Source organism: Vanessa cardui, chromosome 5, assembly GCF_905220365.1.
Source record: "Vanessa cardui chromosome 5, ilVanCard2.1, whole genome shotgun sequence".
In the NCBI taxonomy this organism is placed as follows: domain Eukaryota; kingdom Metazoa; phylum Arthropoda; class Insecta; order Lepidoptera; family Nymphalidae; genus Vanessa; species Vanessa cardui.
Genome location: NC_061127.1, coordinates 4,256,305 through 4,282,802, shown reverse-complemented (window position 1 = coordinate 4,282,802; position 26,498 = coordinate 4,256,305). Strand labels below are relative to the sequence as shown.

Below are 26,498 nucleotides of genomic sequence, written 5' to 3'. Positions count from 1 at the left end.
GTTTCTAATATTACTGGTTGATAATCTAATACTACTGAGTTTAATCTTGAATACATACAGAATTTGCGTTGATATCTTGTAAAATGTGATAGATTAAAAATGCTATGACGCTCTTAAAGCTTCAATAAAACACAAAACATGAATAGCTACTTGTTTTAAAGCTTCTTAACTTAAATAGTGCAATTAGTAGAAAAGTGCTAATATATTTCAATCGCAAATAACAAGACATCTTTCGTTGGTAGCTGTAGATTCTGAGGTCTTCAGTAGGCACTTAATCAGATTCATAAAAGTTAGATAAGTCAGTGGATTGGCGAAGTAAGGTAATGTCAATCAGCGCTAATATTTACGGGCGGAGGTGGTCATCATCAGGTCAACTTGCCCGTTCTACTATAAATATAATTACAAATAAAATGTTAGAAAATTTAAATACCGATTAAAAATTTGGAATTAGGTATGAAAACAATATAATTATCTTCTCACACGCAATCACTTATCTTGTGCATAAATACGTATAATTATAACCATACTATTTTCTTTATGTATGTTAAATGAATGAATATCACTCAAGTTACTTAAAACTTTCCGTAAAATTACTGCACGAATATTATTTTATATAACATAAATTTTAGACGGATTTTCAATCCTATTTAACAATTGGAAAACAGCTACGTGCTCATATACTCTTTTCTCTATATAACGATTTGATTAATTGCCAATGAGGTCTTCATTTATCTAGCTCTGGAGTATTTCCTTCAATTATTTCAGTTTAAAATTACCTTCATTGATTACCTTAATAGTAATATGTAAATGATACAATTGATTAGTATTACTATATTACGACACAACGTAGATGTAGCATCGGCAAATTCAATAAAATCGATAACCGCCGATTTACACAACCAATAGATATAGCTCCCTGTCGCGCCATTCGACGCTATTCGTGGCTATAGATTCTCGCGTCAGTTCAACCCGACAAAGCAACTGCATGTAAATCGACGTGTCAAATTGACGAATATATTAGGTCATATCATATTACAAGTTATTAAGTTTGCGTAAAGATCATATTCACATAAGAAATAGATATTGATAACATGGGAATTCGGATTTTATAAAAGGGAATGTTGCCGATGCTACATTTAAGTTTTGTTGTACTATAACTAAGTATGCATTTGTTTACACGCTATGTTTGTCAATTGTTCCCAGGTGAAGGGTGGGGTCCCAGCGACCAGATGAGAAGATTTAATTGGTATAGAAGCAAGTTACGGCCACGAAAATTGCTCCACACGGCAGTCCAGCGCGAGCGTACATCGCCTACCACAAACTGGGCGCAGGCATGGAGACCCAGACTGCGACACCGCAGTCTGAGTGCGAGTGTGGCGTGCACCCCTCCGTGTTTTACCTTCTGGCCACACTGTTACTCACCAGGTAATTATTTGAAGTTTTTATTAGCTTCTCAGAAAATTCGGAAATTCTCTAATTCGGAATTCTGAAAGAATTTCGGTGAATACTTTATTAGTTATATAATTTTCATAGAATTGTTAGGCAAATGGTTGGTGTATATGTGCCTAACAATCATATTATAATTAAATGGTAATGGTAGGAGCTCACGACTACCAATGCGCCACCGACGTAAGATATTATAGCTCTCGTGCCTGTAATTAGACTGACTCACTTACACGATGAGTGAGTGAGTCCCACCCAAACGACACGCACGTGTAGGTTTTAACAAGCACTTTCGAATCATCATTAACAGAATTGTATCAAACGTAAAGGTACCACCGGCACCGGTTCGGAGTATAGATTCTACCGATAAAAACAGGCAGGCTTATATAGAAGGTAGTTTTGTACAATTTAGGTTGCTTATGTTTCATGAAGAAATTAACATTAGCATTATTCATATTCAGTCAAACACATTTTCACGCACACACACACTCAAACACACACACTTATAATATATGCTTATGTAAGATACTGATACAGTCTTGTCGTTGTCTTCTGGCACAGGTGCCCTGCTGCACTTAAAAGAAGGCTCCAAGTTTTACTGATTAGACGAAAAAAAAACATTAGCAATTATAATGTTAGTGGGATTGATAGCTATGTCATCATGTTCTACCTGTAATCCACATTTTTACAATTAATCCAATGGTTTAACAATTACCCAACAAGACACAACAAGTCCGGCTCGGCTTAGCAATTTACGTCCATCGTCTAACATTATTAAGTCGACCGCAACATGACTCACGTGCAGACCGTGTTTTTATACTCGTATCTAGTATAACTTGCGCCTTCCTTAGTTCCGAACAATGATGTTGTAGTAAACAGATATGTCATTAACGCGCAAAAAGTGAAGACTAGAAAACGTCCTAATTGGGACGTTTGCCTTTAGTCGTTTTCATCATAATTATGCCAGTAATACGTTATAATACATCATAATTATGTAGTAATACGTTTTGCGTAATTAAAACATCTAGTTATCCCTTTTACTTATTGTTTTTATCAAGCTATCCTTTTTACTTTTAACGAAGTGTAAAAATAAACTAAAATAAACGGTCCCCGGCGCGGCACACTTTTTTCTGTTGTTTAGTATATATATATCTGTTTAAATATTAGAATATCATTGGTTCCGAATCACTTTTTATTATCATATTAAATCTACAGTTTCATACATTGTTAATGAAACTGTAGATTTAATATGATAATATTTGTAATTGATAGTCAGACAGGAAACACGATTTTACACTTGTAAAATTGTGTTTCCTGTCTGACTATCAACTACTGAGTCTAAAAATCAGAAATTTGAAACATGGATTTATTTTATAATCTACAAAAACAAACTGTAAATTTCCCACTGCTGGGCTAAGGCCTCTCCCCTTGAGGAAAAGGTTCGGAACATATACCACCACGCAGTTCCAATGCGGGCTGGTGGAATACATAAGGTTTAGATTTCTATGAAATTAAACACATACAGGTTTCCTCACGATGTTTTCTCTCACCGCCAAGCTCGAGATTAATTATAAACACAAATTAAGCAAATGCATTTCAGTGGTGCGTGCTTGGGTTTGAACCCAATCATCGGTTAAGATGCACGCGTTCTCACCTCGGCTTTTTTATAACCTAAGCAAAGTAAAAAGGCAGATAATAATTACGTATTTATTGTTGCTTCCCGCTAAAACCTACTCTATTATATAATCACAGATATTAAAGTGTTCCAATAAATGACTATTTTTATCAACTGTTTCGACATTTTTATCACTCTAACTGTTTGTCAATGTAATTTATCTTTCGACCGATCATGATTTCATGCCGAATATCAAAACAAATGCTCGACAATGATTACGATCAAAATAGTGGAAGTTTATCGTAATTATCGTATCGTAATGTTGTAGTAGCAAAAAGATAATTGTCAAAACGCAGCAAATATATTACACGGCGATTTTATGTTTCGAAACGTTGGATGACATTTTATTTGTAGCATTCGTTGATTAATTAAACTCAATTTATTCAGCAAACAAGGATATAAAAACGGTCGATATTGCTTATTTATTACTAGCTGTGCCCGCGACCTTATATGCGTTTGAATTTAACAAAAATAATATTTTAGCCTAAGTTGCGGCTTATTATATCAGTTATCTGCCAGTGAAAGTCCCGTAAAAATCGGTCCAGCCGTTCCAGAGACAGACAAAAATTGTAAATAATGTTATTTTGGCATATATACCGTACATACATTAAGAATTGAGTAAAATAGAACCAATTTTAATATTAACAAACAGACATTCCAATTTTATTATATGTATAGATTTAAAACGGATATATTTTAACTATCTCATCCTTGTTTTCTTGCATAATCATGTTTTTAATAGGAACATAGATAGATTTTTCGATATATTTGATATATTTTATCTAATGTTCGATACATTATTTGATAAGATCAATGTTTCTTTTAGTACTGTAACAAAACAAATACTATGAATACCATGGGTCTCTGTGTTCTTGTATTCATATCAATTCATATATTGATATGAATACAAGAACACAGAGACAACATCACATACATTACTCTGATCCTAATGTAGCTAAATCACTTGTGGTTTGAAAAATCAGAAGTAACGACGGTACCACAAATACCCAGACCCAAGACAACATAATTAATTTTCTGCATCGACTCGATCAGGAATCGAACCTAGGACCTCGGAGTGACATCACTCGACTGGGTTCGACCCATGAAAACCGGCGTACACATTACTCGACCATGGAGGTCGCCAGTAGGTTTTTGAATTCTCATTGTATCTACTAATCCCATTGACGTTTAACTTCAAAATAATTATAGCAATTTTAAACGAACGCTGGCAAAGTTATTAAGAATCTTTGTATAATCATAAAATTGTTAAGGAAAATCCACTGCATATAATATATAATCTTTGTAATTTTTTATATCATAAAATTCTTTAGTGTGTCTAAAGAATCAACTGTAGAATAATATTGATTTATTATTATAAGAATTAATAACATTAAATGCTTAAATATACATATATATATATGAATTAAAACTAGTCACTATATAAATCTTGAACGCGTGGAAAGGTGGCAAGAATGCTAGCAGCATTTCTTTTATTTTTTTTTTTATAATTCTTTATTGCACACCACACACAGAAACAAAAAAGAAAGTAACATAAAATTAATAAAATACAAAAAAATAGGATTAAAAAAAAAAACAAAACAAAAGAAGTACATTAAAAGTGTTGTACAATGGGCGGACTTATGGCTTTTTAGCCATCTCTTCCAGACAACCCAATCAAAGGGAGAATCCAAAACCATCGGCGTAGGCGGTGCAGTCATAAACTTACATACAAATAGTTACACACTAATACTTATACTTCTTATATATATATATATAAATATATATACATATATATTATATATAAATAATATATATCTCTATCATACACTAATACATACTTAAGATAATAAAATGATATAAAAATACATAAAATTACATAATAAATGTTGTATAAAATAATTAATTAAAGTCGTCTGAATTATTATTTAGGTAATAGTTTTTAACGGCTCTTTTAAAAACTGAAATAGATGGAGCCTTTTTAATGTTTACTGGAAGGGCATTCCATAACCTTATGGCCTGTACAGTAAACGATTTGTTTAGAAATTTAGTTTTGTGTACAGGCATTTTAAGTGTTAGGTACCGCTTAGATCTTAAAGACAAAGGATCACCAAGAAATTCAAATTTATCTTTTAAATATGTAGGAAAACTATAGTTAAATAGCGCACAGTACAGAAGAGAAAGAATATGTAAGTTCCGGCGAAGACGTATAGGAAGCCACTTGAGTTTTGAACGATATTCGGAGACATGGTCATATTTTCGTAGGCAAAATATGAATCGAATAGCAATATTTTGAAGTCGCTCAAGTTTATTCAGTTGGTCCTCGGTGAGATCAGGATAGCTTGCATCTGCGTAATCTAGAATTGATAAAAGGAGAGAGTTTGCTAGCATAATTTTGGTAGGAATTGGAAGTACAGATTGGAGTCGTCGCAATGAGCTCAACGCAGCGAATATTTTCCTACTGACCTCTTTTATTTGTACTGACCATGATAGCGTCTGGTCTAAATACACACCGAGATCTCTAACGTTAGAGTAGTAGGCTATTGTAGTACCTCTGTATTCCACAGGTGGTAAATTTAATAAATCTACCCTAGAGATCATGCCTGGACTACCAATTATGATTGCTTGCGATTTACTTGGATTGATGTTAAGTCCGTATCGCTTGCTCCACTCAGAGATTGAAACAAGATCGTCATTAATAGCATCAATCGCTGCAGGAAGATCTTGAAGTGATGCATGTCGATAAATCTGGATATCGTCTGCATACATATGGTAGAGAGAAGAAATGCTTGAAGTGATAGAATTAATAAAAATTGAAAAGAGTAAAGGAGATAAGACGCCACCTTGAGGAACCCCTGCCTGAACATCACACCATGAGGAGAAAGACTCATTATGGCGAATACGATGTCGTCGGCCTTTGAGGTAACTTTGAAACCAATCTACCACTGATGGAGATATGTTAATAGAACTTAACAAACTCAAAAGGATGTCATGATCAACACAATTAAATGCGTTGCTAAAATCCAATAAAATTAAAATTGTGAGTTGTTTATTATCCATGGCTGCACGAATGTCATCAGTAACCTTCACCAGAGCAGAGACCGTACTATGACCCGCGCGGAAGCCCGATTGGAGAGAGTTGAGGATGGAGTGATTGTTAAGGAAAGTGTTTATTTGTTGAAAAACTATTTTTTCTAAAATTTTGGAAAGAAATGGAAGAATGGAAATCGGTCTGTAATCGGAGTTGTTAATAGGATTAGGTTTTTTGGGAAGTGGTATGATATGAGCACCTTTCCAAGCATCAGGGAATGTGCTACGGGTGATGGAGTAATTTAGGATGTGCACTAAAGTAGGAGCAATAATGTCAAGGATGGGAATAATCATTTTACGGCTTATGCAGTCAGTACCAACGGCATTCGAAGACGTGGATAATATGTTCTTCTTAACATCACATTCAGTGATAGAGGAAAATGTAAACGGTGGAAATATAGAAGTTGGTTGCGAGGAAAGAATATTAAGCGTGCAATGCTTATCAACACTATCAAGTACAGAATGTGAAGAGAAATGCTTATTTAAAAGCTCAACGTCAATTTTAATGGGAGAGTTATGTGCTGATTTACCAACTCCTAGTGTTTCAAGAAATTTCCAGATTTTTGAAGTGTCGCCGTTTTCGACAGATTTGTGAATGTAGCGTCGTTGAGCGTCTCTACATGCTGTATTGCATCGATTCCGAGCTTTCCTATATTTGTCGCGATTGATGTCTGTGTCATGCATCTTAAATTTGTTTTTAGCATGGTTTTTTTTTTCAATCATCTTTTTTAAGTCGTCTGACAACCACGGCGCTGGAAGGTGTTTCAACTTAACCGGTCTCAAAGGGGCATGGGTGTCGTATAATTGAGTAAGCAGCCTATTAAATTTATCTATTTTGTCATTAATTGACTCAGCAGAGAGTACCGACGACCAATCCAACTGGCGAGCATCATCACAGAGTCGAATCTGATCCATTCCTGCAAAATTACGATACAGAAGTGTTCTAGATTTAGCTTTAGGAGGACGAATTTTATACGAAAGAAAGATCAGGTCATGATAGGAAAATGCATCAGCAGGGCATTGGCCATATTTTGAAATAAAATCGGGAGAAGAAATCATAATAAGATCCAGAAGGGATGGAATACACCCAGGAGAATGGTGTGTAGACTTAAGAGGTAAAACATGTAAATTGTAGGAATCAGTTATTTCTAATAATTTCTTACACCGAGAGTCATCTTTAAGTATAAGTCATTTCCCCGTTGAATCGCAAATTAATTTATTAAAATTGATATATTTGGTAATATAAATATTACACTCAAATAAAATTTGAGTGTCCAACAGTTTTCAAATTATTAAAAATGGGCATATACCTGCTGAAAATAATACTCTTAGAAATACTTATTTATGTAGTTACATTTATATTGTAATTATATATTTATTATACTCATATTTTGTTTCTGTATCCGATTTCATAAAAGTGTAATCGATTTTAGAACGTCATTCCGTATGGCTTTAAAAATTAATACACGACGTTTTCCCGCGCAAAATAATTATTAAAAAAAAAACCAAAAGAATGTCACACGCGGACAGACAATATGTGATATTTGTGAATTGAATTTGTAACTTCAGAACTATAATATTTATAAAATAAAACAAATAATAAACAAATAATCTGTTTACTTTATTTATTAATACTGATATATAATATTTCATACGCTGTTTACCCGTGAGTTATTTGTATGTATGTATGCATATAGAAGTTTTAATTGTGAAGTTTGTAGTATTAATTATCAATTTGCGTGGCAGACAGCACGTCTGCTTAGATTCTCTATATACATTTATATAGATGGATCGCACAATAGACTAAAACAAACAAACGAACTTTATTACATTGGTGTGCGTGATTTCGCTTGACACACGCCAACACTACTGCACAAGTGTGAGTGTACAGTCAGAGTAAGAAATCCTTCGTCAGTTTTCAAATTCATTCCTTCATTAAGTCGTAAACTCTTAGTACCTTTTGAAACTAAAGCACTAAACTGACAACTGCATATAAAATTAAACTTAAATAGTATGATAACTTGGTTCAAAATAGTGTAACATACTACTACGTCTACTTTTATATCAGTATGAAATCTTTTTAATGGCATAATTAGTCATTACAAATTTAAATTAGGTATGATATCTATTACTGAATTGTCAAAATATGTCTGTCAGTGTCATATATTCTCGATGAGTAGTGCAGATTATCGATCATACTGAGCCCACGAAAGTAGATCTTAAGGTGATGAACCAGGAACCTTTTCTTACTTTGATTGTAATTCGTGACCAACCTTGCCACTTTTTAACCGACTTCAAAAAGGAGGAGGTTACCAATTCGTCTGTATTTTTTCTTTCGACGCGTTCTCAAATTTAAGTCTATCTGTATATAAATAATCAAAGGCCACGACTAATTATTTTATAATCGACACTAATTTGAAAGGATATATAAATATATGTAGCTAATAATACAAAACAAGATTGAACATAATGATGAACAAAGCAAATATGCATAGTATTTATTATAATAATATAAAAATCTAATAAAAAATGTATCCGTTCTTACGAGGAAAACCACTCAATGACTTGCATAAATTTATAATCAATCGAAGATTCACTGCTCGGAACACTTATCGGCTATATTTGTTGGTGTTGTTTATGTATAATTATTAATTATCACTTTTGAGTTCTTGAATAGTTTAGTTACAATTTACACAAACTTGAACTCTAAGAGAAGGACATAGGCTACTTTTTTGCCTGACACATGACAACCAATACCCTGAAATGCGACTGAAGCCGCGGGCGGCTGCTAGTAATTTATAAAGTCTTATATTTACGCTAAACAATTAATTGAACCAAGTTATTTTCTGCTTATTGTTAGTTGATGGTAACATGCCTTCGGACAATTACAACTCAATCGGTTTTAGGAATGTATACGACTATAATAAATCACAAACAAACCCAAAAAATAACTCAAAATCTCAACATCTTAAAATTGCTCCTTAGGTATTTATTGATTAATTACGTCGGTGACGCCATAAATCATAACCTTTTAGTCTATGTCTAGATGGCAAAAATGCCGTTTATCATCCAATCACAGCCCCCAGGATGTATGACCTGAACCAATCACAGGAACGGTAATGACAAATAAATAACATTAACTAAAAATCATTGGTCGAAATCTTGAAAGTCTGCGGTTATCTTTTTTTTCCTCCGATTGAATTAGGCATCTGTTCAAAGCCTGCCATCTGTTTCAGACGATCTTGTCTTAAGTTTTCTTTATTAGTATAATAGACTATCTGGTAAATATCTTGCTGATTTTTCGTTGATTTCAATTTCTGAACTGTCGGAAGTTAAGATTTATTTCACTCCCACACTACTCGTAGTTGCTTTGTTTTATAAGTACTACCGACCTGCCCCGGCTTCGCACACATACTTTTTTGTACAGAATATGTTAACAATTATTAACGACATCACGTTAGAAACATTTAAAATGATCACTGAGTATTTACTGTATTGTCTATGCGTTGTATACAAAAACCTACCTCAAGAGTGATTACTCTATCCATTAAAAAAACCGCATCAAAATCAGTTGTGTAATTTTAAAAATACATAGGGACAGCCAGCGGTAAGCGACTTTGTTTTATACTATGTAATGAAGAACTCTATTTGAAACGTTATAATTATAATGATAACATTTAAAACGTCTTGGAATATACCGTTTTGGAAAAATATCAACTGATAAAATTAACATTAATCTTATCACTGTAACATTTTAACATTTTGTTAGATTACAATGCAGCAACGTTGCAGTAGATTATACATAAACTAGGCCAAAATAATGCTGCACTCCTAGCTAATTCACCTTAATACTCTGAATTCTAAAAATAGGAACTGTGTACTATTTATAAACGCCATTTAAAAACAATAAGGTTGAATTTGTTAATGCTTCATTTAAACGTAAGATATATTTTTGTTTTTCTTTGTAACTTTGCGTTATTTATCGAAGAATTTTTAAAAATATCTTTATGTTGATATTATAACCGTGAAATATTTGTTTATTTGTTCTTTAATCTTCCGCGCTAACAGTACCTTATTTAGACCAATTTACGTTGCTCATTTATTGAATAACATAGTATATATGTACGCGTACATATATGTATGTTACGCTCAATCCCTTTGTTAGCTGGGACAGTTACGTTTAACGGCTGAAGACAGAACACTTACTAATATAAGATACATAACAAACAGCTTGAATAAGTTTACAATATTGAGTTTATAGCATCAAGTTAATTGGTTGCAGGGCTTTGTGTAAGCCCGTCTGGGTGGGTACCAAACATTATCTATTCTACCGCCAAACAACACATTGTTGTTTTATTGTATTCCATTTTAAAGAAGTACTTCTAACTGATATTATAAACAGCGTCATAAAATCTTAGTTTTAAAAGACGAAGGCGCATTAACTGAAGGTTCACTAAATATTACAAAACAAAGCGCCCAGCCGCGTCTGTCTGTCTGTATGCTCGCGGTAGACTCGAAAATTACTGAATAGATATTCATGCAGTTTTCACAAATAGATAGAGTGATTCAGGCGGAAGGTTTAGGTATATAAATTATTAAGGTTTTTGGGTAAATAAGTTGAAATAGATCGACAATTGTTAAACAAGTCGGAAAAAATCAAGCCGCCATCGGAAAAACTGTCTGTAACCTTTCATATAAAATGTTTAAAAAAGCCTTATGTCCATCCTTACGTAGCTGGGACGAGCGGCTAGCTGTTAACATTTCTGTGTCAATATTTATACAGTGACATAGAATAAAGTGAACCATTTACTAGTGCCAGGACAACGATAAATAATACCATTCAAAATCAAAATCAAAATAAACTTTATTCAAGTAGGCTTTTACAAGCACTTTTGAATCGTCATTTTACAATTAAGTGAAGTTACCACCGGTTCGGAAAGTAGATTCTACCGAGAAGAACCGGCAAGAAACTCAGTAGTTACTCTTTTTTAACATTTAAAAAATACAAAGTCATGTTAATTATATACAATTATTTAAATTAATATATCCTGCTTGGAAGTCAACAGTTATTAACTCCACGCTTTTTTATCATCTATAAAATCTTGTATCGAATAATATGCTTTTTCTACCAATTTATTTTTTACAAACGATTTGAATTTCCTAAACGGCAAAGTTAAAAATGTCTGTGGAATTTTATTATAGAAACGGATACCTTGTCCCAAGAAGGATTTATTGACTTTGCGGAGTTTGTAAATTTTATTAACACCTCCACCATTGTTACCGCTAACGATAATAGTTGTATTGACGGATTTTATTCGATAAAATCAAATATATTGTAATTATATCTCCGTACCGCGTCACTGGTCCGCTCGTAAATTTCAATAAGCGCGCTTAACTTTTATTTTTATGGATACCTATGAAAGTGAACGTCGGTAATTTACAATAATATCGTAAGTTCGGCAGTTATTTGGCATCAAAATGTAGACGTATTTGTTTCTTTAGCGTATAAATTCAATAATCTAAATACTATCAGGATATATTAGAAATGATAAATATTTTTTTTATATTTTATTTAATGTAGTTTAATTTAAATAAACATTGTTACACCTCTATCGTCAATAGACCAACTCATATATTTTTTTAAGTATATGTATACCTGTAAAAATCTTGTCTCGGCGTGGGAAAAGTTGTAAAATATAAAATATTTACCAAGGAAAAGCACGTCTTATTTACCGCACTTTTCCGGTTACTTAGTTTTCTCTCAATTACGTATACATAATTACTATTCTATATAAACAATGGTTTTATAAAATTAAGCAATTTTAATCACAATTCGACATTATATATGTACATTATACTAAGTATGTCAGGAATAAACTTATTCATGTTGATTTCCTTTAGTATTACATATAATATAGTAAGTACAATAGACAAGCTTTTAACTTAAGCAAAATTCACATTAATTTATAATACGTAATTAAAAAACAAAATGAATTAATACACAAACTAATAATTAATTACAAATTTAGTTTCCATACAATAGAATGAATACAAAACCTATTCTATAATCAGTAAGTGTTATGACTAAGCAAGTACTACCCAACCCTTTCGAGCGCTAAGTAAGCAAACTAATGGTATTTTGACAGTTTTCTATCGATACTCTTAATGTATTGTCCGGCTGCCAGTCGAGCAAAAATAGATATTAAATATTTATACCTCAAACTAAAATTAAACAAAAGAAAATCAGTTACTAGTGACCCGCCCCGGTTTCGAACGGGTGCAATACTTATACTGAATATACTACAGAATTTGTTTATTCACATCACAATGCAAATTTCTAAAATTATCAGTGTTTCTTTACTTGATTTTCCATGTATTATATACAAAAACCTTCCTCTCGAATTACTCTATCTATAAAAAACGCATCATAATCCGTTGCGTACTTTTAAAGCTTTAAGCATACATAGGGATATAGGGACAGAGAAAGCGACTTTGTTTTATACTATATAATGATAATGATTAACAAGATATTTAAAACGTGTAAGAATTTGTTTTATGATTAATAAATACTACTATAATATAATAATAGAATATAATAAATATTGGACAACATCACATACATTACTCTGGTCCCAATTTAAGTAGCTAAAGCACTTGTGTTATGGAAAATCAGAAGTAACGACAGCACCACATACGAGTGTAGACCCAAGACAACATAGAAAAGTAATGAATTTTCTACATCGACTCGGCCATACCATACATATCTACCCATGAAAACCGGTGTACACACTACTCGACCACGGATGTCGTCAAAATTATTTTATTATTAAACAACTCCTATTTTGAAAGAAATTAGGATAAACTTCTTGATAGAACTTAGCATTCAAGATATTTTATATCATTAATTATTAAACTTAGACAGGACTCGATTCATTTCAATGGGTCTGAATGATTGTAGATGGTCTGAGAATAATAATTGCTTCTCGCATACCAGCCTCGAAACTTCCATGTTTTCAAGATCGAAGGGAAAGCAAAATTGTTAATCATTTTTTAATTTTAGATTTGATCTGTCACTTTTACAAACAAGTTTTTAACACTTATATATTAATAGCATAAGCTGATTTTTATCCCAGGGATCATGGGAGAATAGCTACTCATAAAAATCGTTATAGTCTCATTTTGACAAGCTCCAGACGTAGATGTGCAGAAAGATAAAGCTGAGCATATGGACCACCTGAAGATAAGTGGTCACCATCACTTAATTCGTCAATGTGCCACCAACCTTGGGAACTAAGATGTTATGTCCCTTGCGCCTGTAATTACACTGGCTCACTCACCCTTGTAACTGCTGTGTTATTGACCATGTAGAGAGCGGCGCTAAGGCTGTTAAAAAAAACAAATTTAAATTGTGTAAACAGACGACGTCAGTTTACAATAACATTAAAACAAAACAAAACATAAATTAATATATTATATATGTCAGTTCCCTAATTAAAAAAATATATTCACACATCTTCCCATAACAATGTCTATGTGCGAAAATAACTTTTCTGTTAAAAATAGTTGTCGCTTTAGTACTTTGCACCAATTCCACAATAAATTGACAGTTTATCGTAATTAAATCGTTAATTAAACATAATCGTTGCGAAGCTGTTACCCTATTCTACTCGTAGAAAGTTCCACCAAAATTATATTTTATTAGTCCTCAGTTACGATTGAGCTGAGGTTAATTTTTATTTATTCAAATATATTACATAACAAATAACTTGAAGAGAATAACAAAATATGAAATATGGGCAAACGCGGTCTTATCGCTTATAGCGATCTCTCAGAGGCAACCTTTGGTGATTGAAGTTTAATACGAAAACAGTTAAGTGCATATATAAGAGAGAGGAGTATAACAACAAACTACACATAGCAACATACCAGTAATACACACATAATAATATATGTATATATTATTATCGACCATTCGCTAAAACAACTAAGTCTGCCTACACCTCTGTTCCGTGCCTCATTTGTAATTTTATTTTGCAAGTCATTCAGATTACGTAGTTTATATTTTAAATTATTTCACGTTTACAATAGATGCAGATCCTTTAGACGATGAGGCCGTCTGAGATCAAGTTTCTAAAACTGTATGTATACTGATTTGACCTCCGTGGTCGAGTAGCCACTCCGAGGACCTGGGTTCGATTTCTAGCCGAGTCGATGTAGAAAATTCATTAGTTTTCTATGTTGTCTTGGGTCTGGGTGTTTGTGGTAACGTCGTTACTTCTGATTTTCCATAACACAAGTGCTTTAGCTACTTACATTGGGATCAGAGTAATGTATGTGATGTTGTCCAATATTTATTTATTTATTATTTATATTATCAACATTGTACCTGGTCAGGAATACCTAGCAGAAAAGTAAAAACGAATGTGATAAAGAGAATGAGGATGTTCTCGTGTCAAGAGAGGCCATATTGTGGAGCAAAAACGTGGTCAAAGAACTGACCTCAACTCTCAGACGCATTAGAATCAAGAGCCGAAGATCTTGGGTTGTCATGATGATAGCAAATTTGTTCTAAAATAATATTATATAATTATAGACTACATGAGCTCAGATGGCCCAGTGGTTAGAACGCGTGCATCTTAACCGATGATTGCGGGTTCAAACTTAGGCAAGTACCTACATATAAGTAAATACATATTCGTTTCGTGCTTGGCGGCGAAGGAAAACATTGTGAGGAAACCTGCATGTGTCTAATTTCATCGAAATTCTGCCACATGCGCATTCCACCAACCCGCATTGGAACAGCGTGGTGGAATATGTTCCAAACCCTCTCCTTAATGGAAGAGGAGGCCTTAACTCAGCAGTGGGAAATTTACAAGTTGTTACTTTACTTTTTTTTATAGACTACATATTATTACATACTTGCATTATTTAGATGTGGATAGATAATACTATTTCAAACAAATCATTTTTGTGAGGAATAGTAGAAGTTGGATCGGAAAATAATCGTGAACATATCGCTACGGTTATTATTAAAAATAATAGAAATTAAATTACCAGTACACTAAGTAAAGTCGACATAAAAGATATAATTGAATAGAACGAAGGCGGTAGAAAGTAATGAAGCGTACCTGCATAATGAAAAATGAAATGGACCATAATTACTTATTTAATGAATAAAGGTTAAAGGTCAGTCTGGTCCCTTACGTATACCAAGAAAGGTGCGGTCCATATTAAAATTTGACTCAGCTTGGGTTGGCAACATAATTATAATCTAAGTTAATAAAAACCCGTTGAACTTTTTTCGCTTGTTCTGTCTAAGATTTTTTGACGTTCAATAAGTAATTGTTTTTTTTTTTTCATATTCGCTTTGAATAAAGCTTAGCAATCAAATTCTAAATAACATAATGAGACGAGGGGATTAGCTTGGACCGACTAAATCGATTCAAGAAACAAGGTTACGTTTATGGTTTTAGTGTGTTTCCTTTTGAAGATTAAGGTTACATTTGTGTGTAGGTATATTGGTTTTATAAGGAATAACTAATATTTCTTTCGAAACCAATGGCTATGGGTGATGGGGACCATCTACCGTTAAGGTCTTTGCTTGCTAGATTAAGGTCCCCTCTTCCTTTGAGGAGAAGGTTAGGGACATATTATAAGAACACTGCTCCAATTTCATAGGAATTAGACACATGCAGGTTTCCTCACGATGTTTTCCTTCACTGCCTAGCTCAAGATGAATTATGAACCGTAGTAACTCTTTTTTAATATTTAAATATACATAGTCACAGTCACATATTGTTTACTTGGATTAGAATATTCATTCCAAGCCCATAAACATCTTTCAACTGACTTTGAATCCTGATGACTCAACGAAATCGTAAAGAATAATATTGATAAAACAACGTCGACATTTCTGAAAAACAATCAGTCTGGCGGTCACGCGAGCCTAATTGCTTCCAATAAACCATTATACCGAATAATATACAAATACTGGATACCTTACAAGTGTATACAAGCTAAATGTTAATTGCCTATATGACTCAGTGCTTACAATACTTGGTTGCCGATAATTGTGAGTTCTAACCTGGACAGTATTGCTGAATTCTCATGTGCTTGATTTATGTTTAAATTTTATCTCGTGCTCGACGTTAAAGAATAAAATCGGGAGTTAACCTACATGTTTTGTTTAACATTCTCCTCAAGATGGTTTTGGCCGTAAAGGAATTTCATCCTCCATATAATTTTTAAAGAATATGGATATATAAGCTACTTTTAATTATCATGTACATTTACTAATTCCAAGTTTCTTATATTTTGGAAAACATTACTATTATTTGCTTGTTACCACCAAGCTTTGTGCAAGCCCGTCTGGGTAGGTACCACCTACTTATCATTGTATGCATTAATTTATACGACAAAATCCTAATAGTGTCCCTATTAAAAACGTGTCGTAAGGGCAGTAATTCAAAATAGGAATATTATGAAACTATCTTATATATCGAATATATGTCGAAAGCTGCACATAAAAAATCTATTATGGTCTCATTTTCCAGAGCTGTTGAGATGTCTAGAAAAATAAAGAGAATTTTTGATTGCAATTTTCTATATAGTTTCGATTTTTTGTAGAGGGCGGAAAAGTTACTGGCCGCGTAGATAGCGGCGCTATGGCTTTATATTAAAGAAAGAAAATGTAAAATGTCCAAACACAAGTCATCAGTTTACAATGAAATTCAAATCAAAACAAAACCTATGATAAGTTTCGAATTATTGATAGTCGATGAATTAATTACTGCCGATTTATACGACCAATAGCAATAGCTCCGTATCGCGCCATTCGACGCTATTCATCGCTATGGATTCTCATGTCAATTCAAACCGAGAAAGCAAGTGCATGTATATCATCGTGTCAAATTGACGAATATATTAGGTCATATGATATTACGATTGTTTAAATATCATATTCACAAAAGAAATAAATATTGATAATTTGGGATAGCGCGCTTAATTCGGATGTGATCGGTTTTACGAATTTTGTCGATGCAACATGTAAGTTGTGTCGTACTATAACATAGTATTTACTACTGATACAAAAATAAAAATAAAACATAAAACCAACAATGTTCGCGTTAAACGCCGCTCGTTTATCCTGCTTTCATACCTTTCCATCACTTGTCATAAGCTGCTAACGGATAGCTTGACACGAATAAAGCAGACTGCGATCATATAGTTCGAATTTCACATAAAAACATCACAAACAAAAGCATTTTGATAAGAAATATACATATATTTATTATTGCTATTACATTTTTAAATTCTGTAAGTATTTTTTTATTATCTATTTAATTGTTTTTGATTTGTAAATGATTGGATGTTAACTTTATTTGTAGATTAAAATAGCAAAAATTTGGTAAATAAATTTTAACGAAAGATTCGATCGAAATAATTTCGAAGTTACTCCTTTCATATCATAGATCAATTAATCAAAATCAAAAACAAAATAAACTTTATTCAAGTGGGCTTTTACAAGCACTTTTGAATCGTCATTTAACAATTAAGTGAAGCTACCACCGTTTCGGAAAGGAGATTCTACCGAGAAGAACCGACAAGAAACTCAGAAGTTACTCTTTTTCAACATTTAAAAAATACAATTATATTAGTTAAATAAATACAATTATGTATGTATGTAATGTATCCTGACTGGAAGTCGACAGGTATTAATTCCAAGATTTTTTATCATCTACAAAATCTTGTATCGAATAGTATGCCATTTTTACCAATGTATTTTTTAAAACGATTTGAATTTACGAAACGGCAAAGTTAAAAATGTCTGCGGAATTAATCGAAGTCATTTTTCACTCTAGTGATATAATTTCAGAAAAGACAAAAAGGTATACATAATATGTATATACAAAGACAGACAAAGCTCATGATGTTTCACAGTAAAGACCAAAGTTATAAAAATCTCGGCGTATAAATATGAATGGACAGCAAAAACGGCTGTGTTTTCAATTCCCGAAAATGCTTTAATACTTATTTTCATTTCAAGCGACTTGCTTTGTGATTCAAAGGCTTTTCAACGGTGTAATGTATACAATAGTACATACACATTACATAAGTTTAGCTCGGTTATTTTTTGTCCATCTTGACAAAAGAGTACTTAAATATTCCGTAGATATTATATTTTGATACCGTTCCAAAAAATATTTCCTTCATGTTAAATTGATATTTTTTTATAATTCATATTTGGCTGTAAAATAACATAGTCCTCTGACCTTTCCTTAAAAGGAAAAAAATACTCCTCGTAAATGTTTTCAGCTTATTCCAGTATATGACGAATGAACATAATGTAGATTAATATTATGAATGCGAAATTATCTGGTATTTCTTCACGCTTAAACCACTCATCGGGCGAATTTTGGTATTAAAATAGTTCATAGGATAGGAAAGGATAGGCTATATTTTTGATTTGCCTCGAGGAGAATAAATTGGGGATTGTCGGTTTGAGTGTAGGTATCAATATAGCCTCAAGTTCAGCTAGTATGTATTTTCACGCTCTTAAAATGTAACAAATTCAGATTTTCTTGATGACCACAAGATTTATTATTATCAACACTATACTACTTATATTAATAATCTAAAAAATCTATAGCGAGATCGTCAGCAATTTTCACGTAAAACTTAAAATAAATAACGCCGAGTACATACTTTTTCAGCCACAGTTTAGTTCCTTTCGCCTTATCTTTTCGGGTCTTCTCAGATTCCGTTTTAAGTCCTTAAATAAACAACTGTGTTTGTGTAGGTAAGACTTAAAACTTTTATCACGAGTATGGATTTGTTAGTATATTATATAGTATATATAGCACGCCTATTCTCCCTTCCAATTCCAACGAACGGAATTGGCACAAACCACCGAAACTTCAGAAAAAGTTTCACTTGATAAAATGTTTTATTTAAAATTTACTTTCATATACATAGGTAGGTGTTTTTATACGACTTATAAGGTGCATAATATTTTAAGGATTCATGATTTTTTTTTCATGCTATTGATTGGCGGTCGAGCATATGCGCCACCTGATGGTAAGTCGTCACCACCGCCCTTAGACAAAGGCGTTGTAAGAAACCTTAACTATTCCTTTCATCACCAATGCGCCATCAAGATTGGGAATTAAGATGTTATGTCCCTTGTGCCTGTAGTTACACTGGCTAACTCACCCTTCAAACCGGAACACAACAATACCAAGTTCGGTTATTTGGCGGTAGAATATCTGATGAGTAGGTACCTGCCCAGAAGGGCTTGCACAATGCCCACCAAGTGAGTCTCTAATTCCCTCGTAAATTTAAATGGTTGAACTATAGTAGCTTAGACTAGATGTTCAATATGGCGACATTTTAACTCCATTTCCGTCTTTGAGCGGGGAAGATGTGTTTCTTTTTTTAAAATGTTCGTGATACTTAGAAGAATTTGAAATTTATGTTCCAAAATGTATCAAATACTCTATCCACGGTTTTACTAACTAATCAAATCGTTCCATTTAAGTCAATACAAATGGATATAGAACAAGAAATTCTAGAAATTCGTATTACATCAACGCTTAACCTTTTGTAGAAAAGTTTACTAGGTGAAGTCGTTTCAGCTGACGGACGCTTTTATTAGTCGGATTACTAAAGGTCGCATTCTATAAAAGTGTTAAAAATTTTGTACATTTTATGTTAATTAATAAATCCAGTAATATATTTAAAATGATAGAGGATAGCTTACATGAATTATTATTAATACGATTAATGTGTCGGTTCTGGACAAATGGAAAATGATTATAGATATACAGAAGTACTAAGCTGTTTTACGTTTATTTATTCATTCAACATGATACAAAATAGCAACAAATTATTAGAGTAAAGCATAAGTTTATAAACTTTACCGTGTACCATAGTCACTGTATGTTATTTATATAAAGAAATAGTCAAAAATAAAATAAAAATAGGATAGGCAAAGAAAAATATACTACACAAATATATTACAAGCGATACACACTCACATCATACGATTGTACTTTGTATATATTGTAAGTGAGCCTTATTGCTTTATAGTGTATATATATTTCTTCTAGATAATCGTAGTCAACCAATCATTAATGTTAAAAAGCTTTAAATAGAACGTACATTCTGAATCCAAAATCCTTGTTAAGAATGAAAAATGTAATACTCGTATGTACAATAAAACTATTGCCTTTCTTTTGCAAGCTCCTATGATTTCTATTACCCTAATCAAATGGCGAATATAAGAATCTAATCTATCTAAGAGTGTATAACTCGACCTAGAATTCCAGTTGTTGATTATATCTGGATTCTAGCGAGTCTACCGAGCACTTCGTCATATAAAATGAGATCACGTTTGACCTCAATCATGTCTGATTTACATAGTGAACGATACTCGCTAACTTCGTCATACTAGTTTTTTTTTAAATATATATTTATCGAAATTGTATCCCTGTTAGTGAAGTCAGATGAAAATATTTGACTTAACATTGGGTACGTAAATATTAAAATTATACTTACCACATATTTCATTTTTCAAACCATTCATTTGCAAGTTTGCTGAAATTTTAATATTTAAAAATCAAAATATACTTTATGTAAGTAGGCTTTTACAAGCACTTTTGAATTATCATTTAACAACTGTATTAAGTGAAGCTACCGCCGGTTCAGAAAGTAGATTCTACAGAGAAGATTCAGTAAGAAAATCAGTACTTACTCTTTTTCAACATTTAAAAACACAGTCATCAGTTAAATACAATTATATATGTATGTATTATATCCTACGTGGAAGTCAAAAGTATATTTTTATTTTTCAATATTAAAAATAATATTTTTATTAATCAAATTACTTTTTGAAATAAAAATTTTAACTAAATATGTCTTTAATAGATTACTATTTTAAAAACTATTATTATATTTTTATAAATATTAAAAAATATGTACTTAATATTACATAAAACTAAAATTTTAAATACATTTTGATTCAATAATGTTTGCATACCGCAAAAGTTACTGAAATACAATAATGTCTACTGACCGAATTTTGGCCACGACGGCAAATCTTAGAGGTTAGCGAGCTCGCGCAAGGGATGTTCGTATTACAAACGTATATACATACATGTTCGTATTATATATAATAACGGCTTTACGGATTTTTAACTCGAACAGTAACACAATAATCTCGTATATATCATAGCACTCCCTCCCAGCTTCGCACGAGTGTACATAATCCCCGGCTTGTTATCTACATGTTTAACAATTGTCGTTTATTTCAACTTATTTACACAAAACCTTAATAATTATATTATATACTTAAACCTTCCTCACGAATCGCTCTGTCTATTAGTAAAAACTGCATGAAAATCCGTTCAGTAGTTTTGGAGTTTATCGCGAACATACAGACAGTCAGATGCGGCCGGGAGACTTGTTTTATAATGTAGTAATAATAACTCAAACCTGCTACTAAGGAATTATCGAATGAAAAATACGAATATTTAATTACCTCAACCAACTAATTCGAACCTCCAGAATCTGAGAATTATGTTCATTAGGAAATCAGTTTAAAAAAAATAATCAACAAACCATTTGGTTTTAGATTAAAAAAAAAACGAAAGCAATCAATCGATGCTTTTTATTTTCATACACTTGTACATACAAACAAACATTACAAAAATCATATTTTCGAAAAATTAAAAGTGCTATACTAAAAAACACGTTCTATTTCTCTTATCGGAAAAACTTCCTAGTTCTACAAAACTTGGTATTCAAGAGTCGCCTCAAGGGATGAAAATATGTCGAGGCGGAATCCACTTTGCAAATGAGATTTTCCATTGAAATAAAATGCTATTATGAGAGGAATAATAAAATTGTGAGACTGGCCTCTTCCGACGAGACGTGCCGGCGCCATTTCATACATAATCAATGGTCTGTGCGTGGGCAATAAACTACGTAGTATTCAGAAAACGATGACGAACAACAGGAAACAATACTTTAAAATCATGTATAATCGAAATGAGAGAAAAATAAAAAATATCTTCCAAAGGTATCTGGTATCATGATGTTTACGTTGGATAGAGAATGAAAAGGATGATATCCTTTTAATATATAATCAGGGGAAGGTTGCTATCATTGGACCGGCTCTTTCATTGGACCGCCTAATTCTTTCAAAAACTATGCTTGATATGACCACTTCAATACGATGCTAGGCAACAGTACCGCACCCGTTGCCCACCCGCCAAACCTCATTGCGCTTGCGACGTGTGGCAAGTAGTAATGCTTACACCTGTGTCAGCGGCGACCATGATATAAAAACCGAGCCGTCAACAAACTGATGTAAATAGCATTGTATTTATTAATGTTTGATGATTGTAATAGATTATGATAGCAAATTTATCTGCTCTTACAGAGATGATGAGGTTTTTTACCTTATTTAACATATTTATAAATACCCGCTTTCGTTCTGTTGATATACCTATTTGCCATCAATGGACCACTATGGTGACGCCATTATTGGACCGGTCCAATCAAAGAAACTTATCGAATTACTTATTTTCACATAGTAGAATTCTAAGAAATGTTTTTGTCTGTATGAATTTTCCGTATGAAAATTTGAGCGAAATTAAACAAATATGATTTTTTTCGTCTATGAGAGTCCCTACTCGAAATTAAAGTCATTGTTATCAGTCATTATAATAATGCATAACAATTGTTGCTCTCGTGAAAAGTTCCTAAACAGATAGTTATAATATTTTTTTACAAAGAAAAAAATGTATATGATTATTATAAAAACTTTTGAATCAAAAAGTAATTCTTATTTTGTATTTCATTTGAGTCACCTTCATTGGACCTTTAATACAAATGTTTCTAAGTCCAATGATGGCAACTTAGTGGTCCATTCAAGGTAACTCTGGTCCAAAGAAAGCAACTTCTCATTAAAAACTTATTTTAGTATATTTTTAAAATCTTCCAACTTACATTGCCAATAATTTATATATGATTAATTAACATAAATAGCATTACATTACAACATTTGGATTCCGTTTGTCGATGATATTTCATGAGATATGATGTCATAAAGTTTATTGGTCCAATCATAGCAACCTTCCCCCAAATCAACTATATTAAGTGAAGCTACCACCGAAACCTTTATGTTAGGTCTTTGTCTGGATAGGTACCACCCACTCATCAGTTATTCTACCGCCAAATAACAGTACTCAGTATTGTTCTGTTCCGGTTTGAAGGGTAAGTGAGACAGTGTAACTACAGGCACAAGGGACATGACATCTTAGTTCCCAAGGTTGGTAGCACATTGACGACTGACGAAGTAAGGAATTGTAATATTTCTTACAGCGTCATTGTGGTGATGGTGACCACTTACCATTAGGTGGCCCATATGCTCGTCCGTCAAACTATATCATAAAAAAAGAAAGAAAAAAAGAAGTCAATAGCAGTTAATAACGACATATTGAATTGAATAAATTGAAAACAGTCTTATTGTGTGAATTGCCTTTGTTTCAGAACCTGGGAAAATTTATTTTTTAAGGACGCTTTACGCTGTTTTTAATTGAATCTTTTTGATTATATCATAAAAATATTTTCAAAAGTATCTTATATTATCATTGTGTTGACGTTGAATGGAGAGAGAAAATGATGGCGAAAGAGGAAAAGAATGTAATAGCAGTTAATAACGACATATCGATTTGGAAAAATTGAAACCATTCTTTTACTATGTGTGAATTGACTTTTGCCTCCAAAACCTCGGCAAATTTCTGTTTAAAAGACACTTAATGTGTCACTATTTTTAATTCCAATTTTGTATCATATGCTTAATTTATCTCGTCTTAATACACGTTTACAATAAGCGTCTCTTTTAACTCCACAAAATCTTATCCATATCCCTTGATCTTTAAAGAAAAATATAAGAATATTCCAGCAAGCTGCAGGGGATTGGCAAGATTGCAGGTTTTTGGTGTATATTTGGCAAGGAACATCTGACACGTGTAGATTATTTCAAGGCGTTTTCTTTCACAGCTGAACAGAAGATTAACATTAAAACAATTCAAAGATTTAAACATTCTTTTTCGGATTTAAGCCCGCAATCTATGTTTACGTTTCTCGTCTTACTAAACCTTTACTCAATATTTGTTAGGTTAAATAAATAATCTACATTCATATTATAAACGTATGTCTGTCGTTCTTTCACGACCAAACCGCTGACCTGAGTTTGATGAGATTTGTAATGAAGCAAACTTGAACTCCAAGAAAGGCATAAGCTACTTTTTTGCCCAACACATGACAGCCAACACCCTAAAACTCGAACGAAGTTGCGGGAAACTACTAGTCCAAAAGAAACATAATGATAATTTGTTTTTTTTTTTCTAAAATTGCTAACAATAATGTAACATTTCTGTCACAATGTCAATAGAAAACAATGGAATAGTGTGTCGTGCAAAACGCCTGATTTATATTTAAGTGACATCAAAACGATGTTGGGAAACAGACAGCGAGTAATTTTACCGAAAGTGTCTATTCGACGGGTTTTACGATCTTTAAGGAACAGAAGGCTCCAATCAAGATATAAAAAAGGTCAAATGTAGTCTGTAAGAAACAACTCCATGCTGTCCTCGTATTTCTTCTTGCCTTTTTTATTTTCGTCAATGCGGCTTGTGTTTGTTTATTTATTTAAAATACCATCGGCATATTCACAAAAACAAATTAATTTAAAATTTATTACAAATTAAACTTACTTGTATCAAACATATGAGCCAAGATAGCTCAGTGGTTAGAACGCGTACATCTTAACCGATGATCGGGTTCAAATCCAGGTAAGCACCACTGAATATTCATATGCCTAATTTGTGGCGCTAAAGGAAAACATCATGAGGAAATCTGCATGTGGCTAATTTCATAGAAATTCTGCTAGATGTGTAGGGTCATGGAATATATTCTGAACCTTCTCATCAAAGGGAGAGGAGGCCTTAGCTCAGCAGTGGAAAATTTACAGGCTGTTGTGGTTATATCAAACATTAGTACATATTCATATTTCCTGTTATTTAAATGAGATTAAATGAAACTGCCAGAAGTACAAACTCTTGCATATAGCAATTTCGACAAGTTAATATATCATCCATTCTAAGTTCGTGATTGGTAAGAAAATGTAAATAAAAGAAAAGCGATAAGGCGTATGTATTATAACGTGTTATATACCAGTCGGAGAGATCGCTTGGCGTGACAGTCATATTAAAATATACCCATACGATTGATATGAATTGCACATGATGACACGTTACAATACGCTTAAAAAGAGACATAAAGTAATGCCGTATGCTATAGTATGAAGACATAACTTATTACGTGAACGTAACCAGAGAAAAAGCTTTAATTGCTTAGGCGCTTTGTGTACTAATACATTTCAGACTTTTGTCAAAGAAATATCAGATATTCTTGATGATAGGACTTTGTGCTCGCCCGTCTGGGTAGGTACCACCCACTCATCAGTTATTCTTCCGCCAAATAACAGTACTCAGTATTGTTGTGTTACGGTTTGAAGGGTGAGTGAGCCAGTGTAACTACAGGCACAAGGGACATAACATCTTAGTTCCCAAGGTTGGTCGCACATTGACGATGTAAAGAATAGATAATATTTCTTACAGCGTCATTGTCTATGGGGGATGGTGACCACTTACCATCAGGTGGCACATATGCTCGTCTGCCAACCTAGAGCATAAAAAAAAGAAATGAATCATATTAGGCAGTTAACATGGATCATAATACGAGGAGTTACTACTTGTCGATTTTCCAGGTTGTCGGTATAAACACAATCCAAACAATTGGAACCAGCTTAACATACATACTGATATTATGAATGCGAAAGTGTCTGTCTGTCTAATACTTGTTCATTCACTGCTTGATAACCAACCCCTAAAACGTGAATTCGCAGCTTAAAATTACTTTAACATGATTATGTAAAATGAATCAAATTGTGCATTGCAAGCACTTTCTGTTATTCTTTAAAACGCTATCCTCGGAATACAATTTTATTATTTTATTGAGATGGCCCAGTGGTTAGAACGCTGCATCTTAACCGATGATTTCGGTAATCGGGATATCGGGATTTATAATTCATCTCGTGCTAGGCGGTAAAGGAAAACATCGTGAGGAAACCTGCATGTGTCTAATTTTATCGACATTCTGCCACATGTGTATTCCTTCAATCCGCTTTGGAACAGCGTGGTGGAATATGTTTAAACCTTCTCCT

General features: G+C 32.8%; 1 protein-coding gene across 1 annotated transcript in view; it reads left to right on the top strand.

The window, feature by feature from the left end:
• LOC124530002 overlaps positions 1-26,498 on the top strand; it is a 46,818-nt gene that overhangs the window by 1,888 nt on the left and 18,432 nt on the right. The window contains exon 2 of the mRNA XM_047103974.1: positions 1,204-1,425. Within this exon, the coding sequence (XP_046959930.1) occupies positions 1,334-1,425 (92 nt within the window). The 5' untranslated portion in view covers positions 1,204-1,333. The remainder of the gene's footprint in view (positions 1-1,203; positions 1,426-26,498) is intronic.